Source organism: Alternaria infectoria (genome assembly GCF_024043175.1).
Source record: "Alternaria infectoria strain BMP 0036 chromosome Unknown scaffold_12, whole genome shotgun sequence".
In the NCBI taxonomy this organism is placed as follows: Eukaryota; Fungi; Ascomycota; class Dothideomycetes; order Pleosporales; family Pleosporaceae; genus Alternaria; species Alternaria infectoria.
In genome coordinates, this window is record NW_026250701.1 from 793,731 (window position 1) to 812,746 (window position 19,016).

A 19,016-nucleotide genomic window follows, 5' to 3' on the forward strand; every position below is an offset into this window, starting at 1 on the left:
GTTAGACATTCCCCTCACTCACACATTGGCGTGGAGGAGAGAACGTCGTGCGTATGAATGTAAGAGTTGTAAAAGGAAAGAATGGGGTTTGGGTGGCCTCAGGCACAAAGATGACAGATGGAGAGTAGAAGTGAACGCCGTGAGATGCATGAATGTGGTGATTCCAAACGTTGTATGAGATAAAGTGAAATGAGGGAGATCAGTAGTTGTAGCTGTTGTCGTAGCCACGAGGCGCAGTGGGGGTGTAACTGCGTTGTTGCTGTTGTTGTTGTTGGGGCCCGGAGACGGGTGTGTAGCTACGTTGGGGGCCGGGACCCTGAGGTGTGTAGCTACGGGCAGGAGGTCCCTGAGCCCAACCTGGTTGTTGAATCGGTGCTGTTGCACTTCGTTGTTGTTGTTGAGGTGGCGCTGAGCCGTTCATGCCTCGGTTGGGGAAAGGTTGTGAGGCTTCGCGACGCTGGATTGCTGATTGCAGTGATGCTGGGACACCAGCTCGAGGTGGCGCGGTGCCAGATCGTGGAGGTGCGGTACCTGAGCGTGGTTGCGATGGTAGACCCATGGGTTGTGATGGGGCGGGTGAGCCAGCTCTTAACAAGCTGGGCATTTGAGGTGGCTGGTAGTCGGGCTGTCCATTTGAGTCTGAGAAGTAGTGCTGCGAGATATCTTCTGTGGGGTTGACATCGACAGGTGACAGCTCATACTCCGGGCCCATCTGAGGACCACGGCTGTCGTAGGGGCTGAACTCCTGGTACGGTCGGTTGGGGTGAGCTTGTTGTGGTGTATTCCGCGCATCGAGGGGAGTGATGAGTTGAGGATCGTTCTCGTATCGCCCGTTGTTGTAGCTTGTATCCACAGGGGGCATGGGCCCACGTGGTGGGAGTGGGGACGCTCTGCCCTGTGACATTGGTGTGAAAGGTCGGTCGGACTGGTATGGCAGGTTGTCTTGCTGGCCAAAGTACCCAGTGCCGTTACGGTCTAGAGGTGGCATTTGTGGTGCAGGCGACGACCTGCCCATACCTCCTGCCTGGTTCAGCATTGGCGCGTTTGAAGCGAAGCTGGCAGTCGAGAAGTTTGTAAATTGTGCGTCCCTTTCTGGCATGCCAGGTCGCTCGTCTAGCGTGGGCAAAGACGGCTTGTTCATCAAGTTTCGGCCCGAGTTCATGGTGTTGAAGGTGTTCGAGGTGTTCGATCGCTCCGGGTTTGTTCTGTATGAAGGTGTGTTTGCGAGGGTATACGGGGGCAGTGTCGCGGTGGTCTGCATCGTATCGGATCGTTGCAGCGAGAAGACGGTCGATGTGTCGTCATCGTCGCCTTCGAGCTTGGGTAGCGTAGGACGGGACTTGGAAGCGTCAAATTCGCCCTTCTTGATGGCCCTCTCCTCCTCCCTCTTCAGCTGCTGGTTCTGCTTCTCGATGGCCTTCTTGATCTTCTTGCCCACAATACGCTCCAGACGGGTCTCGACCTTGCGTCGGCAGTAGTTGGTAAGACTGCCATCAGCCTTGGGGATGTAGTGCCAGAGGAAGAAGAGGTACAAGATACCAGCGATGATGAGACCCAGCGCAGCGATGACCCAGATGACGAGAGAGAACAACATGGTGAAGTAGATGACTGTTTCCTGCTTGTTGCCGGTCTCGACCATCAGCTTGATGTTCATAAAGAACTGCTCGAAGTTGGAGCGATCTTCTGACGCGTGCTCGCCGACGGGTATGAGCTGCGCTTGCATGACGGCGTACAAAGTCATGGCGTTGAGGGCAATGCGAGGTCCCTGGGCGACAATGATGAGAAGCGCGCTCTTGAACTGGAAGTATACGAAGAGAGCGATGTAGTTGGCACCCTTCTTACTCTTGGTCAACTCTGCGAAGACCAAGAAGCGGCGCCAGCCCTGGCCAGTCTTTGTGATGCGCATACTCTGCAGTATAGCAGCCAATGGCTCGAGGTAACATTCGGTGACACTTCCTGTCCGCATGACGCGCAGAGCCCGGATCCATCGGTATGCGAGAAAGACGTAGGAGACGATAATGGTGATGGCGAAGATCCATTTGGCAATGTCGAAAGGCACGGTAGGCTTGACCTGGCTAGTCCATTTGTCGAAAGCGAGGAGGTTGACGGCGGTAAAGGCATCGGCGGCGTAGACGGCGCATGAGATGACGACGAGAATCCACAGCCAGGCGTAAGAGAAGGGTGCGAGGCAAGATGTAGACTTGAAGTCGGACAAGTTCTAAGACAGTTAGCGATGCGCTTCCGTGTTCGCGCTCAAGTGCTTACGATATAAGTCCACTTCTGCTCCTCCGTCACGGTAGTTCCCTTTTCGCGGTCTCCGCAGCACCCCATGTTGGCGATTCGGTATTAGTCGGTATGTACGTATGTGTGTATGTAAGTATCCGCTCAGCGGTACGGTAGCCTGCAGTCCAGCTGTTCGTCTAAGGAGTGACTTGGTCGCTAGGACATGGGTTGGTTGTTGTAGCCAAAAGGAGGAGGCAATTTCGGTTGTCGAGTGAGTATTCGCGATATGGTGGTGACAGGCCGGCTGCTCACCACTAGCGAGCGAGGGAAAGAGCGACAGGGGCGGTAGTTTTGTTAAGCAGGCGGAGGATTGCGGCGGGTGGCCGGGGACGGAGGGCTTTCCAGAAAGGTGGGTGTTCGTATGCTATCGGAGTGCCGTGCGCATGACAAGAGACGTGTGCGCGTGGGTGGAGCGTTGCGTGTTTGAGATGCGCAAGGCTTGAACAGCGGTGACAGCGGAAGAGGCGTGTCCGATGGCTGCGTACGTATTTGTATAGCGACAACAGTGGTATTGTTGTTACTCGGGCTATTGTTGCTGGCTTTGCGCCGTGGTGAATGCGACGGCTATAGTCGTGGTGAACGAGTGGGTACGGGCGTCAGGGAGCGGCAGGCGCGAGGGGGTCTCCAGCGGCAGTCGCAAGGTGAACACAACACGAATGGAGTACAAGATACTATGGCGCGAGCAAGTGAGTGAATCGCAGCGCAGGCGTCTACGTTTGTCGATGGAGCACAAAACGGCCACGAGTGGTGTCGAGGGAGCGTCAACAGGTGATACTCGGTCGCGTTCGAGGGCAGCGGCTGGCGGAGGGTTGAGGCTTGTCTGCCATTGGCCGGCGCCACATGCGTCCTTGTTTGGCCCCATGCTTCACCTTGCCCAAGATAGCAGCCCGCTAGCCTGTTCCTCTCATCATGCGCCGCAATCGCCGTGGGGTAAATTGCGATTCCATCTAACAAAGACCCTATCACCGCTTTGGCCGCCTCTACTTCGCCATGTAGACAAGAGCCCCACTGCGAACTTGACCTCCAGAGAGGCTTCTCGCACCACCTGTGGCTGTGGCACAGGCGGTTGCAACAAAAGCGTATCATCCTGCTCTTCGGCGTGTTATGCCACACTCCCTGTCCGAGGCATGCATGCAAAGCTTCCACAAGGGCGTTCGGCCTTGCCGGCAAGTTCCCACATAACGTCACGCGCAGAAGGACCGGTTACGTGGGAAGCATCGGGAACATCGGCTGCCTCAGCCTTGAAGCCTCAGCCATCTCGAAACGAAACACGCGTGATGCGCATCATTGGGCTTCCTGACCAGGCAGGCGCCTTCGTCATGTCTGCATTGACGTCGCCTTGCTGGGTACAGATCGACGGGCGATGGAGAGTGCCGATGCATCCGACTCCACTCGGCAGTCCAACTCTCCTTCAACGTGTATGCGAGCCCAAAACAGGAAGTCGAAGGTTCATGCACAGACAACCAGTCAGCATTGATGTAATTGCTTACTCCCCTAGCTGTCGGGAATAAGATCCCAGAGTATTGCCGGTTCAAACTGCCCTACCATCCTCCTTGATTCATCTTCGGGTCTGAGTACCACATGTACCAGGGCCTTTGGACCCTCTGCTTGATCATAAGATCCTAGATGTAGCATTTCAGCCCTCCAAGTAGAGTTTTCGACTAATGTGTCATCAACTTTGGGCCAACGCGAAGGTCCAGTGTAATAATGCGGACGCTTGGTATCCTTCAATAATGGAATGCGTGAGAAAGAGGTCAGTCTCGAGAGACCTTGCACGTGGATGCTGGCGCGCATAGAACGATGGCGGAATAAATAATCTTCGCTCACTCCCAACGCGTTCATGTTAATGGAAATTCGGTCTCGATAGACGTTGTGCAAGTGCTCTAGCATATTGGTGTAGTCCTTGGCATTACGGATGGGGCCGTAGAGGAATATTGAAAGTTGTTGAAGGTTTGGTAGACATTCATGGAAAACTTCGCTTGCACTCTCTAATCTCTCGGTGTGGGTAGGGGACGGAATCATATCGAGCTCTGGTAGTGACGTTCCATACCAAGAGAACTTCCGGGTGCCGACAAAGTAATGTAAAGAGCGAATGAGAGCCATGTTGAACCGCGATCGTTCCCTACACAGTTCGACTAGCACGGTGGTATCGAGAAAGACAAACGTGTTTTCCTGATAGAGCATCGTCATCGTTTCCAGATATCTGATACGTCAGTCCGCGAGCTTCCGCAAGGTCGCTCTGTCTGATGACTTACGTGGTCGTGCAAGTCAGAGGCAAAGACATGGCGCCTGATTCCGCTTTCGACATGGCTATGCTGGTCATGATCGAGACAGTTGCATTGGCGACACTCGTGGTGCCATGCCTGTCGAAAACACTAGACGTGGCTTTGCCCCGCTTTCGATAGAGTACGATGAACTGTCCAGTCATGGCATACTCCCAAATCATGATCCGGATCTCAGCTGGTAGACTGAGAAGACGGCTCTTCTCCTGTGTGGGACGTTTGCGAGCGCGCAGCTGCAAAGGTTTGTACTTTCGCACCTTCACAGTCTCTCTTTTCTGCCGTCTTTCTTCCATCATTCCGCCCAGCTCTTCACGGACCTTATTTGCGAGTCGAATTCTCTTGTCTAGAAAACCCCTAATGCCATGTGTCCAGCGCGCAGCCCGTGAATGCGCGCGATGTTCTTGTTTTTCTCCCAGGCTTGGTACGATGGCCACGCCCGGTGCGTGGTGAGACTGCATGTTGATTAGTAGGAGCAGGCAGTGGTATCTGAATTGAACGTCGGATTGGAAGTACTGTCCCGCCCCAGTATCTTGGAGTGAGTAAGAATCCGAAGCGACGATGTTGCAGAGTTCACACGTCCGCATGCGGCACGGTTGAGCCCTGAAGTCCTGCAGGCAGCAACATGTAACTCGCTGTGACTGGACAGCCCGCAAGCTGACTGCACTTGCCACGTCTTGAACAGCAGCTTCCAAATCGTCGCATGCACAACCATCCCATCCCCATCGCATCTTCATTATGCAGATCGAAGTCAACAATCGGCCGAGGAGACTGGGCAAGGCAGCTCAATGGCGCCGCGCTGCACGGTGTTTCATCTGTCTTCCGTGGAATATTACGGCTTGCCTTTGCGTTCGCCTTTGGCCTAGTACCCCTCACAGTGTCACTCCGAAGAAAGTGACCCCAGAACCTCCATATATTCCGCTATCGTTGCGCAACGATTCAGCAAGCGCTCAGTCGCAAAGCACCTTATTTAATTTGCCCGCTGAGCTACGTGTTATCATCTGGAAACATCTGTTAGGCGAAAAGCACATCGCATTGTACTACAGAAACGGTAGAATCGCCTACGAGTTCCTGGAGGATGAGGGTCCTGATGAGGTGTCGAACATCACACCAGCGGTCGTCCAGGCAGTCCACACAAATTACGCTGCAAAAGTGCATGGCAAGCGTGAGAGAACCAACGTGTTGGCGGTGCTCCAGTCATGCCAGCTAGTGTAAGAGAGACATGCGCGTGCGACAATTCAGCCTTGCAACTAACAAAGCCCCGTCTAGTTACCGAGAAACCATCGACATGCTCTATGAGTCGAACACGTTCGCGATGCTTCACAACACGGTTCTGATTGACTTCCGTCGGGCTGCTCTTGTATCGCACCTATCCCAAATTCGCTCGCTGCACATTCACTTCCAGTTCCGCGAGCTTGGGCAGCATAAATTCTTATATGGCGCGGAAGACGGCTTACCATCTCCATGGAGCCTTGAGACTTTCAGTACATCAAGCCCTGGTATCTCCAGAGCCATCCAGAGTCTTCCGAACCTTGAACGCCTTTCCGTGTTCGTCCAAGGTCCGTTGACGACAGAACTTACATACCATCGAATCCGTCGGTCATTGAGGTCCATCCGACATGATATGAAAAGTTTGAACTTTATGATGGTCAGGTTCCCAAGACCGTTTCCCGGTCACGGCTATCAAATGCGAACTCAACACGGTCGCAATCAAGATCCCCGTGATCTGGTAGAGGAAGTTCTGCGGTGGGAAGAAGAGCTGAACGGATTTCGCATCGTCCAGCCGCCGGTAGAACTCGCACAGGACATATATGATATGGCGGACTCGGATATCGAAAGCGAATGGCGCGTAGGAAATATATACATGGAGTGTAACGGTGATGAGAATGGATTTGCGACACGAAGCTATGCTGTGCTTCGACCAGAGAAAGAGACCGAGACGTACAGGCCTGATCTTGAAGCTCAGCCCAATTGCTATCTCAAGTTACCCAGGGTTCCAGTTATCGAGCATGAGGATCCGGATAACTTGTACGGGTCTGGGTATCGAGCGCTCAATTGGCCTCCGAGACTGGATGGGCAGGCTTGATGGTGCGCGACGCGCGCGTTTGTTGAGTAGTGCTCAAAGCTGCATAGGCTATGTCGCACATAGTGCTTACACGCACGAGAGAAAGCTTGACAAGACGCCATGATTGACGAAGCTTTACGTTCTACGCTTGTCGCATTTTTAGCAGGGTCAATACCAGCGTAAAAGACTTGGTATACTGAGTTGGGAAGTCGGTGAGACAGAATCGATTCCAGCACTAATGGCTTGGAGCGGTAGAGTTCGGCGGCGAGGCTTGGGCCGAGTTTGAGCCGCGTCGCAATGGCCAAGTAGCCGCCGGGTATATCACCATGCTTAGTCAGTCAATGCAAGAATGCCTTTCGAGCTTCTGAGGCATGCTGCGTGAAGCTCAGTAAGTAGCGAACAAGTAGAAATGCTTAAGGATTCCGAAGTAGAGGCGAACACGCTCCAGGCTATATAGCGTACAGCATGACGGATGCATGCAGATCATGAGAGGGATTGCTTATGTTACTCGGCTATCTCTGTCAGCACATGTCTAAGCTTCCTAGCAGACTCCTAACTGGCTCAACCAAAGTACAGCAAACCATCGCTCAGGTACGCGCGCCCTCAACAACACACTCGACTACCCGACGCCTATCGGCGAATGCGACAACGTGCGTCTTACAAATCAGGACGCAGCGGATGATGGGCTGCTAGCGACAAGCCATGCCGAACGAGGAAGGCGGGGCGCCAAAGATGCCCCACGGCTGGGGTTCTATGGTAACAATGTCCAAACATGCACGTCATGCCGGTACTTTCGAGAAGAATGGCAGGAGCGTATAAAGATGCCATTGTCCACCCACCCTCCAGTTTCCATATCCATTGAGCTTCCGACTCTCGACACAACACTCTTCACACTTCACACATCCAACTTTACATACCGATAACCGCCATAATGGGAATCGAGGCTGATACCGACAAGCCGCACTCGCATCATGCGATCGCAAAGGATATCCCCGAGGATAAGAACAGCGAACAGGTTCCCAAGCACGATGAGCTGAGAAACAAGGCCGCCCCTGGTGTATGTATACATCCAAACCCCATGGCTTCACCTAGCTGACCCATCCAGATCCCCTACTTCACTCCCGCACAAGAGCCCGTCGCCGGAACAGCCCTTGGCATGCTCGACGGCAGCTCCAAGATCCCCAAGCTCTTCCAGCCCCTCAAGCTCCGCGGCATGACGATCCAGAACCGCCTCGCCCTCTCCCCTCTCTGCCAATACTCCGCCGAAGACGGCCACCAGACCAACTGGCACCTCACACACTTGGGTGGCATCATCCAGCGCGGTCCCGGTCTGACATTTGTCGAAGCCACTGCCGTACAAGCTGAAGGAAGAATCACACCCGAAGACTGCGGTCTCTGGAAAGACTCGCAAAAGGAGCCGCTACGCAGGATCGTAGAATTCGCGCACTCTCAAGGCCAGAAAATCGGCATTCAACTCGCACACGCTGGCCGCAAAGCCAGCACCGTCGCCCCGTGGCTCAGCAAAGGCGACATCGCAACGAAGGAACTAAACGGCTGGCCCGACAACGTCTACGCGCCCTCCGCCATCGCCTTCAACGACAAGCACTGCACGCCCAAGGAGATGACAAAACAAGACATTGAAGCCTTCAAGCAAGCCTTCGTCGACGCCGTCAAGCGCGCCGTAGACATCGGTTTCGACACCATCGAAATCCACAACGCACACGGCTATCTGCTGCACACCTTCCTCTCTCCCGCATCCAACCACCGCACCGACGAATACGGCGGCTCCTTCGAGAACCGCACGCGCCTCACGCTTGAGCTCGTCGACTTGACCCGCAAGACTATTCCCAAGGATATGCCACTTGTTCTCCGCATCAGTGCCACAGACTGGCTTGACGAAGCCGGCATCGAAGGCTGGACTGTCGACCAGACCGTCAAACTCGCTGAGATACTCGCCGATCGCGGCGTAGACTTGCTCGACGTTTCATCCGGTGGTCTCCACGAGAAACAGCATATCCACGGTGGACCCGGGTACCAAGAGCCGTTCGCCAAGGCAGTCAAGGACAAGGTGGGAGACAAGATGGCGGTGGGTACTGTGGGCAGCATCACCGACGGAAAGCAAGCGAACGGGTATCTCGAGAACGACAACCTCGACGTTGCGTTCATCGGCCGCATGTTCCAGAAGAACCCTGGTTTCGTCTGGCAGTGCGCTGATGATCTCGGTGTTGAGGGTAGATGGGCGAACCAGATTCGATGGGGTTTCGGAGGCCGTGGCAAGAAGTAAGTCTTGCCTCTATCGTGTTTCATCGGGGATGAAGTGCGTTTGTGGAAGATGATGGGTTTGTTTACGTTGATGATGTATACGTTCAGAATATAGAAGAGAATCTAATAGATATTTTACTAGGGATCAAGTCGTTGACAAGAAGGCGTTTTCGAATGAAGCTGCTTTCCAGATGAACAAGAGCAAGTAAAGCGAAGCCATATTGAAGCCAACTAAGAAACAATATATACCCTTACCACCACATTATTTACAGATCAACCGAAACCCCCTCATCACCACTACCCTATCCATCACTCATTCTCCTCCCTCCCAAAAACCCTCTTCCACAACAAAAACGCCTCAAGCGTCTGACTCGGATACCTCAACACCCCCCTCTCATTCTTCTCATTCAGTCTCGCCAACTCCTCCACCTTAAACCTAACCTCCCTCCCCCCTTCAACCACCACACTCTCCTCCTCCATATACGGATAAACATCTGCCTGCGTCCCCGGTATGCGGCGATCGGCCGTCGCCGTCAGAATGCCCACCAGCGTCTTAATACCCAGTAGGCCCTGTAGGTTGTCGCCGAGTTGGGGGAAGATGTTGTTCAGGGTAGCAGTGATGGAGCGGGACGTCCGTTGAATAGCGCTAAACAGCACGCCACCGGGAGCATAGGCGAGCACGTCGCCGTAGATGTCGCCGCTTCCTGTGCGTGCACTCGGTGCTGCAGGCTCTTTTGGCAATGCTAACGAAGATTCGCCAAGCCGCGTGCTGAGAGACGAGATGTGTTGTTCGGTGTTAGGCATCAAGGGCGTAGTGGAGTCGTTGTCTATATCCCGTACTCCCTGTACTAACCACCGCAACACCGCATCGCTGAGCACCTCATTCGGATAGATAGTCCGCGAGAGGAGATTTGGCAACCAGCCCAGTGCATCTTCGATCCAGTTTGCGGGGCTTTGCCGCACGAAGCGGAAAGTCATGCGGCCGACGTCGTAATGCGTACCCGGGAACCAGCGTTGGTTTACTACCGCTCTGTCCTTTTCCTCTTCGTCGTCTTCGTTGGGGTACACGAGACAAGGCTGGAAGATCCAGAGTCGGTCGTGTAGACAGGGCGCGTGGTACACGTGTTGCACGACGCTTGAAACGGTTTGATCGAAGAACTCGAAGGGCGACCAGTCGAATCCTATTCCGGCATTCAGGCGCGGGATACCGAGTGCGCCGACTGTATCTATAATCCCCAGGAACCGGATTGGCCGTTTAATTTGCCATACTCTGTCGCCGAGGCCTTTCCATCGTTGGCATTCTTCGCTTTTGGGGGCGTCGACAGGGAGGTTGCTGCGGTATGTGCGGAAGACTTCGTAGCAGAGGCGTTGGACTTCGGCGTCGGAGTATGATGGCAGGCGTTTTATTATGCCGCAGTTGTTTATCATGCCGGCGACGCAGCGCACGGTGAAGGCGCCGCGACTAAATCCAAACAACCAGATCTCATAATCGGGCGTGTAGTTTTCGACGATGAAGCGGTATACGGCTATGCATTCGTCGCTGATGGTGGACGCGGTTGCGCCGTCCCAGATATATTGCAGGAAAGTCTTGTTAAGACCTACGCCTTCCTGGTAGCCGGCGATGATGTCGGGGGTTGAGCTGCTGGTTGTTGTTTTGTGGGGTTTGATGTGGTGAACTTTTGCGGCTGTCTTGTCGTCCGTGGAGTATTGTACTTCGCCGACCATGTTGGCGAGTTGGCGGATGTTGCTTGGAGGCGCGTCTTCTACTTGGGTTTCGCGACCTACCCATGTTCCGTCGCAGAAGATGGCTAGGCGTTTGCTGGGCCTCTTTGAAGTCGTGGAAGGCATGGCGAAGAGTTGGTAAGGAAAAGTTGCGCGCAGCGCAGACCCAGGAGATTAACGAAAGGCGAGTTGATAAAACAAAGAAGCGCGTAGAGAGTTGATGAAAACGACGCGGTCGCGTGTGGATAAATAGCAGTCCCCTCGTCTTACTTGCTTATCTCTAGGCGTTTGTAGGCTGAAGAACAGTCGGCCAGGGGCTGAAATTGCCAAAAAGCTCAGCTGTGGTTGCCTTCTTTATCGAGTCTTTGGCGGTCTGCGCACCAGGGCTGAGCGCGTGCCAACCTTGGCATCCGTTCAGCCTTACGTCGGTGTCACAAGCACAACATTAACCGGCGCATGCGAAAGCGGGAAGTTCCGAAACAATGTGATGATGGAGGAACAGCTGATCAACAAAAAATATGTGGCTTTGGACGTGGCTGAGAATGATCGTAGGCCAGCCCTGGGGAGGTTCTGGATTGGTGTTCCTGGAAGGCTGCAGGGCGGCAGGTGCCATGACGTCATGGCCAGAGTAGCAAAAAGATGGAGCAACTGGCAAAAAAGATCAAAACATACAACAGCGGGGATTCGCTAGTGGTCACCCACCTAACTACTAATCCGCCGGTATCATGCTTGTATATGGCTGAGCGGACGGGAAGCCTAATTTTCATGATCCTATGGTCGTATGTGAAAGAGAGGGCCTTTGTGGGTGTATATATTGTCGGTGTTGTACAGAGCAATCCATGGTTAGGTGTCCAGCACTATCTTCGACTCCAGCAGTGCGGCTGCTTGCTTGCGATGTATACCAGGCGCAGTGGGTCTGAAGTCGTACGTCTGCGGTGTTTATCAAAGATATCCTGACGCTTCTTTGCGCTGATGCGGCAGACGCGTTATGTGCCAGCTTCGGATGTATGGGCAGAACTCGTGTGTTGATCGCGCATCGACAGCAGACACCAGCTTCCGCTGCCTCGGATAACAATCTCATACGTCGTGATAATTGTCTGACATTGCGCGTCTTATCCCACTACCTCACCAATAGCCTCCCACATGCCCCTTTGCACGCGTCTTCTGTCCTCCTCCCTCGCCCTCATACCATCCTCTAGAGTCTCTTCCCCGCCACCACCCAGTTTATTCTCCCCATCCACCCCACCAAACCCAGCAAGCACCTCCTTGACCTTCTCCCCCATCCTCCTCACACCCTCGACCTCCTCCCTCTTCTTGCGCACCTGCTCCTCCATCTTCGCAATAAGCGTCTGCCTCGCCTGATGCGGCCGGTACTCATTGATAAGCGCATGCATATTCGCGACCAGCGTCATGATATCCTTGAGTTTCTGGTCTTTTTGCTCTGACGTCGGGTTCGCGGCCACGATGCCCAGTAACGATATGTAACTCATGAGTATGCTGCGCAGAAACCTGAAGAGGTAGTTTTGCCGGTCGAGAGACGCGGAGTTGTTCGCCGTAGGCTGTTGCGCGGAGGGGTCGTCGGTCGTGGGCTCGGTGGAGGAGGAAGGGTAGAGTTGTTCGTACGTCCAGTCTGGGAAGACGTCTTGCCATTTGAGCTGCTCGGCTATGAAGTCCATGTTTTGCTGGAAGACATCCTTGCCTTTTGCCTTTTCTTTTGTACCGAAGACGTGGAATTCGGCATCGTCGGCGGGCGGTTCGGGTGGGATTAGGTAGCGGAGTTCGGTCGGTAAGGCGAGGATTTGCTCTGCGGTAAGCTTCGTCGCTGGATACGAGGGCGAGGATTTCGTTTCGTCATCTTCGGGCGCAGCTTCCTTCTCGATTTCTTTGAGTCGCGCGAGGTTTTCGGTGGTGAAGTGCTTGTAGAAAGGCGGGGGATCGGGGAAGAAGTTGAGCTTGATGTCTTCGTCATCAGGCGTTGGCGGTCGCTGAGGTTCGTCCATGATCGCAATCGGAGTTTATGCACTTGACAAGCTTCAGGACAATTGGATATGCTGGGGTTAGAGTAGGAAAGCTACGCGTGGAGCTGTCGCGATGCTGGACCCTTGCGCCAAAGTTAGCGCAGAGGCCGAGCTTGGACCATCACACTGCTGTCAGCGACTGCTACAACGGCACTCACCACACACAGATTGTGTCAAACGCCATGCCGTACCGGGCCATAGTAAGCCATATCACTACACACTACAAGTAATCGACATTCACTGGCCTTCCAGTATGCTCAGCATGCTCCACAGAATTCGCCGAGCATACTCCGCTCCGCCCGTCCACGGGTAGTCCTAAAGAAGGCTGCATGACGCGGTAGTCCCCTCTCATTACAAATCCACTAGTACATCTTGCATCATAGCAGAAATAGATCTCAATCAGTCTAGTTTTATAAACCATGAAAGCCATCTTTACCCATCTCACCAAATTCCGAAACTTACCTACCAGACTCCCAAGTTCCCTTCACACACGCAGCATGTCTACACAAAGAGCAGTTGTACACGTCTCTGAAGGCGTATCTGAACTGCGCAAAGATGTTCCCATTCCTAAGCTTCCGGCTGAGAATTGGCTGCTTGTCAAGACAAAGGCCGTAGCGCTGAACCCGACGGATTGGAAGAACATCGATAGGGCCGCGGCGCCTGGTGCTATTGCTGGATGCGATTATGCTGGTGAAGTTGAGGAAGTTGGCAAGGATGTAACACACTACAAGGTTGGAGACCGCATTGCTGGATTCGTTCGCGGAGGTACGAATACCATTTGTACATCCTGAGGACTGCATGTTGACACATCCCAGGTGACCCAGCCGACCACTCCAACGGCGCCTTCGCCGAGCACGTCAAAGCCAAGACAGGAATCAATCTAAAGATCCCCTCCAACATGTCCTTCGAAGATGCCGCCACTCTAGGCGTTGGCATCACGACCGTAGCGCAAGGTCTATACCAAGAACTCGGCCTGCCTTTCCCACCCGCAAAGGTCCAATCACCAACCCCCGTCCTCATCTACGGCGGATCCACCGCTACAGGCACCCTCGCCATCCAATACGCAAAGCACACAGGCTGCGAGGTCATTGCGACATCCTCACCGCACAACTTCGATCTCCTCCGCAAACTAGGCGCCGACCAAGTCTTTAACTACAAAGACGCTGATGTAGGCGCCAAGATCCGCGAGGCGACTAACGACAAGCTCAAACTGGCTTTCGACTGCATCGCCGAAGGTAACTCATTCGACATCACCGCTGCGGCTATCAGCTCCACGGGTGGTCACATGTCTGCGCTGCTGCCTGTGAACAACTACCCGAGGAGCGATGTGAAGACCAAGTTCACTTTTGCCTACACGGCGCTGGGTGAAGCGTACAGCGAGAAGGTTGGCGCTAGTCAAGAGGACTACGAGTTTGGTGCTAGGTTCTGGAAGCAGGCCGAGGAGTGGTTTGGCCAAGGCAAGCTGAAGACGCATCCGATTGAGGTGAGGAGTGGGTTGGAGGGTGTGCCGCAGGGGTTGCAGGATTTGAAGGATGGAAAGGTTTCGGGTGTTAAGCTTGTTTATAAGGTTGATTAGATGGGATGTGTTATCTTTGTGGAGATCATATAAATTCTTGTCTAATATTTGTGCCTGTTGCAGCCATTAGTCACGAATAAGTCAGCTGTACTGTCATGAACATACCCAGGAACCCAGAGACCTCGATCGTTCTTGCCCAACAACCACTTGCGAAACACATCCTCTTGCAGCTGTTGTTTGGGTTAGCAATGTCCACTTCGCTGTATTGAAGAGCGGCGACAGTAAAAGGATGATGGCTTACATGCTCGAGGTTTTTGCCCGTGACGAGACCTCGTTCGGAGTGGGACTCACGCCTGGTGAAGACACCATTAGTATCGCGGCCAAAACTGTGCGGGTAAGAGACTCACCCTTCACTCCGACTGGATTCCCAGGGCATATCTTTTAGAAAGCGCTTCGGCACCCTGTTAGATGCACACTTGATTCGATTACCGCTCGGTAACGTATACGTGCTGTACGTCGTTCGAGCAATCTCTGCTTGCTCAGCATCAACGAAATTGAGAACTATAAACCATTCCCCCGATGTCAGCTTGTTCATCTCAAAGCACTCCACATCAAAAGAATGAAACAGATTATAAACTTCCACTTGCAAGTCCCTGGCTTTTACGCCGCGAAAGTACCCCTGACAACTTTTCACAACTACTTGGCGGGCTGAACCAAATTAGTCAACGCTTATTTGCTTTCACAACGGAGGCAGAACGCACCCTCCTTAATCGGCCTAAATATATCGACCGGTGGGGACAGTAAAGGTGCACGCAACCGTATATTCTCGATGCCTGGCCCACTCGTAGCATACCAGCCCCACTCGAACTGATAGACTTTGGAGTCCAAGAATCCTTCATCAGGATAGGGCCAAACAAGGACTTTGGTGTCAAAAAGGAGTGCACCTTCGACCTTTGCGACGGCTCGGGCCGCATCCTCCGCAGTAGGCATGACTGCGTAAACCCCTCTAGTCAACCCCTTCCAGGTATAGGTCGACAGAGTCATCCCCGGGTTCAAGCCATGATCCTCTAATAATCGCCGATAATCCTGCTCAATGGCAAACTTGGGTCCGCAGAGGTAGATCGTTCTAGTCTTCATTTCTTTCGTAATGTAATAGTCCCGGAGCTCACGCCGGTTGGAAAAGGGTAAAGGCTGATACACCTCCCTGGAGAAGATGGTGTGCTTCATACGAACTCCAGGAAGAAGACAGGGACTGGTACTTTTATGAAGCGGTACCGCATTGCATAGCGTGAAGGGTCTAGGCAAGCCGGGGGGCTTCCCACGCAGCAGTAATGTTCCGTGTTTAAACATTCCGTGGTCGGTATAGGTACAACGACATCAGCGATGCCGTGATAGCTCTTGCGCGAATGGCAGTTCCGACGATGCAACGTGGATAACACGGGAACGTGTACAGCGGGGTGTGAACGATGCAATGATTGGTTGAATCAAGATAGAGAAGCAAGCAAGCGCTTTAGAAGCGGAAAATTGGGCATCGAAAGAAAGGCAAAATCTGCACTGCAACTCGTACGTACAGCAAGTGTAGGTCAGGAATGAGAGAGAGACCCAGGAGTTCTTCGGAAAGCTAGACGGGGTGGATGTCGAAGGAATGGACGATGGAGTTCTCCAGGGTTAGCATGCGGCGCGGTTGGCGCTAAACCCTTCTAATCTTAGCGCCATCTCTTTCCGCGGACTGGGAGCTGGAAAGCCAAGCAACCCTCCACCCCTCTTCTCCTGTCACCCCAAAGACTGCACCTTACAGTTCCGCATCGTCGCGTTGAATCCTCACGCACTGTATGTCATGCCAGGATCAACGACGTTCGACGCGCTGCATATCCCCACAACGGGCTAGCCTGTCCAGCGGGATGAAGTCGCGCTCGGCCAATCTCAGCTCATCCTCCCGGCACATGCGCATCGTGCATATGTCGCGGTTGACGATCAACAGGCACTCTTTTACACACTTACAATGCACTCTATGCGATTGGCCACAGCTGCTGTCAGAACTGTACTGAATGCACGATGCGGTAATGTTGGCGGCCGGAGTAGTACGAAGGCGATGAAATTGTACGCGAAGGACGGCACGTTGAAGTGCGATGGAAGTACTTAAGCTTTCTGAAGTCTCGGGAATTTGAAAACTAAGAAGAGAGTCACCGAAGCTTCTTCGATCCTCGCAATGCTTTCAATCCTTCTTGCAGCGGCGCCTCTAGCCTCGCTCGTGTGTGCATCTTTCGATGGCAACCTGAACTACCACTCGCCTTCTCGCCGACACGAAGGCCTTGGCATCGATGTCCCGAAGGTCGCAAAGAGAAGCCTCATCAAGCGGGCGACTCCGTGGGATCCGGCTCAGCTAAGCTTTACGCACGGCGTCGCCTCTGGAGATCCTTATCCCGACTCTGTCATTCTCTGGACACGCATTGCGCCATCTCTCGAGAACGACAGATCGAACGTGACTGTTACGGGTAATGTAGCCTTCTACAATCACGAGACGGAGAAGTACATCAAGGCCTCACCAAACCCCATTTGCGTGGACTACCGCGTTGGTACCGACGGCAACTTCTCCAGCATCGTCGATCAAGGCCAAGCATACACCACTTCCGACATTGACTACACCGTCAAGGTAAGACCTAAGCCACGGGTATGTCGAGTGATAAGCTAACTCTAAGAAGATTGAAGCAAAGAACCTGTCCCCATTCACCCAGTACTACTACCAGTTCAACGTTTGTGGTAGTTCCAACAAGAGCCCACTCGGCAGGACCAAGACCAGCCCCGACGAAGACGACGAAGTTTCCAAAGTTGGTCTTGCTATCTTCTCCTGTTCTAACTGGCAGAACGGTTACTTCAACGCGTACGGCAATGCTGCCAGGAAAGATCAAGTTGACTTCTTCGTAAGTATGATGATTACGTGCATTCGTGACTCTGCTAATCTGGAGATGAAGGTTCATCTTGGTGATTACATCTATGAGTCCACCAAGGGCAAGCTCGGCCAAGACCAGCGCGCCACGAACCCGTCGCGCGAGATCGTCACACTTTACGGTTCGTACGCAACTGATCATTGGATTTGACAGCTACTGATTCGCCTCGGAGACTACCGAACGAGGATTGGCCAGTACCGCACCGATGATGACCTACGTCTTGCTCACCAGAACTTTGCTTGGATTCCAACATGGGATGATCATGGTATGTTGCTTGGCATGGCACCCCTTTACTCAACTAACGGGTGGACAGAGGTTGCAAACAACGGTTATCGCGATGGATTTAGCGGCATGAACAACACTGAACAAAGCTTCAAGAAGTTCGGAGGAGTGAGCGTTGACTCCAGGAAGATGAACGCTGTTCGCGCCTACTTCGAGTGGATGCCGTACGTATCTCGCTTTGATCGTCACTGATTCTGCTAATGACGGCCGCAGCATTCGCCAGGTCGACATGGATGACAACCTTCGCATCTGGCGCAACTTCAAGATGGGCAAACTCTTTGACCTGATCATGCTCGACACTCGCAACTACGATCGATCCATCACGACCCTGAATTGGAACGACGACTACATCGAGGATCTCAAGGATGACGCTGGCCGCTCGCTCATGGGTAGCCGCCAGGAACACTGGTTCTACAACCAGCTGTCCGAGTCGCATGAACGCGGTGCTACCTGGAGGATCATCGGCAACCAGATCATCTTCTCCCGAATGAACAACAGCGCAGTGTACAGCAACGAGTTGAATGCGGATCAATGGGACGGATACACCGCCAACCGCAACCGCACTCTTCATCACCTTTACAGCAACGAGATCCCGAACACTGCGTTCTTGGCTGGTGATTCTCATGCCAACTGGGTGTCTGATCTTGTTTGGCTTGATGAGACCCCATACGACCAGGCGACTGGTGCCGGTGCCATCGGCGTCGAGTTCGCTGGCACGGCCGTCTCTTCTAGCGGTTATGGCGCTGGCAGGTCTATTGCGAATTCGAGTGACCGGTCCGCAGCGCTCGTGCGTGATAACCGGGAGCTTCAGTGGACTGAAGGCTACTACAGAGGGTACTACGAGCTGTTCATCTCTCCTGAGGAGCTCAATGCGCAGTACTACGGTAAGTCGATACATGATAACCTTTACCATGCCTCACATGCTGATGATATCTAGGCTCTCCATCCGTCGCGTCTCGCAACCCCTTCGATGTCAGCCTCGCGAACTTCACCGTCAAGGCTGGTGCCAATCATTTGGAAAGGACGAACGGAACTGTAGTTGCTGCAGGCGGTCATGTCGAGAGCGGTGCGCTTCAACGTGGTCCAACCACTCCAACCAACTTGACGCTCAACACAATTACTGGCGTGTGGAACGTCACTGGCTTTGAGCAGATGTTTGTCACATACGCGTAAGAGGCTTCATGCAGGGCGAAAGGGCGGCCTGAGCTGCGGCTGTTAGGCCTGCAGTTCCACATCGATGTGCAGGACAGATCAATTTAAAAATCATCGTGAAACAAACAATGATCTCGCTTATACTCCATCTCTTGACATTGATCTCTTTCCGGAACTCATGATGAGCCTGCTGCCGCTGCGCAGAATGCGCCCGATCGGGCTAGGTGACAATGTGGGCATGCCCCTTGATCGACCGAGCGCAAGTAAGCCAACCCATTGGGCAAGGAGGCATACCCACCTAAATGGATTCCACGATGTAGGTGTCCTACCCAGGCTCCATCTGCGCGATCTCTTCGGTCGCCTGAATGGAGCTCCGATAGATGGGTGTCTACTCACAAAGCTCGTGCTGACAGGCGGTGGTGGCGCTTGCCCCGCTCAACGCAAATCGTCATGACGCATGCCTGTTTCCACGCTATAAGATAACAAGGA

General features: G+C 53.5%; 6 protein-coding genes across 6 annotated transcripts; 3 read left to right on the top strand and 3 right to left on the bottom strand.

The window, feature by feature from the left end:
* Positions 1 to 199: 199 nt before the first annotated feature.
* J4E92_007484 (uncharacterized protein) lies at positions 200 to 2,331 on the bottom strand (the record flags this gene model as incomplete). The annotated part of the gene is made up of 2 exons (XM_051498847.1): positions 200 to 2,218; positions 2,266 to 2,331. 2 exons carry the CDS (start codon positions 2,329 to 2,331, stop codon positions 200 to 202), a joined length of 2,085 nt encoding a protein of 694 aa, XP_051351121.1.
* A 5,227-nt stretch (positions 2,332 to 7,558) lies between these two features.
* J4E92_007485 (uncharacterized protein) lies at positions 7,559 to 8,911 on the top strand (the record flags this gene model as incomplete). The annotated part of the gene is made up of 2 exons (XM_051498848.1): positions 7,559 to 7,684; positions 7,733 to 8,911. The coding sequence occupies 2 exons, from the start codon at positions 7,559 to 7,561 to the stop codon at positions 8,909 to 8,911; spliced, it is 1,305 nt and encodes a 434-aa protein (XP_051351122.1).
* A 287-nt stretch (positions 8,912 to 9,198) lies between these two features.
* Positions 9,199 to 10,737, bottom strand: J4E92_007486 (uncharacterized protein; the record flags this gene model as incomplete). The annotated part of the gene is made up of 1 exon (XM_051498849.1): positions 9,199 to 10,737. One exon carries the CDS (start codon positions 10,735 to 10,737, stop codon positions 9,199 to 9,201), a length of 1,539 nt encoding a protein of 512 aa, XP_051351123.1.
* A 986-nt stretch (positions 10,738 to 11,723) lies between these two features.
* Positions 11,724 to 12,611, bottom strand: J4E92_007487 (uncharacterized protein; the record flags this gene model as incomplete). The annotated part of the gene is made up of 1 exon (XM_051498850.1): positions 11,724 to 12,611. The coding sequence occupies one exon, from the start codon at positions 12,609 to 12,611 to the stop codon at positions 11,724 to 11,726; it is 888 nt and encodes a 295-aa protein (XP_051351124.1).
* Positions 12,612 to 13,126: 515 nt separating this feature from the next.
* Positions 13,127 to 14,205, top strand: J4E92_007488 (uncharacterized protein; the record flags this gene model as incomplete). The annotated part of the gene is made up of 2 exons (XM_051498851.1): positions 13,127 to 13,394; positions 13,445 to 14,205. 2 exons carry the CDS (start codon positions 13,127 to 13,129, stop codon positions 14,203 to 14,205), a joined length of 1,029 nt encoding a protein of 342 aa, XP_051351125.1.
* Positions 14,206 to 16,354: 2,149 nt separating this feature from the next.
* On the top strand, positions 16,355 to 18,548 carry J4E92_007489 (uncharacterized protein; the record flags this gene model as incomplete). Its single annotated transcript, XM_051498852.1, has 6 exons — positions 16,355 to 16,798; positions 16,848 to 17,214; positions 17,266 to 17,358; positions 17,407 to 17,539; positions 17,589 to 18,259; positions 18,313 to 18,548. The coding sequence occupies 6 exons, from the start codon at positions 16,355 to 16,357 to the stop codon at positions 18,546 to 18,548; spliced, it is 1,944 nt and encodes a 647-aa protein (XP_051351126.1).
* Positions 18,549 to 19,016: the final 468 nt, after the last annotated feature.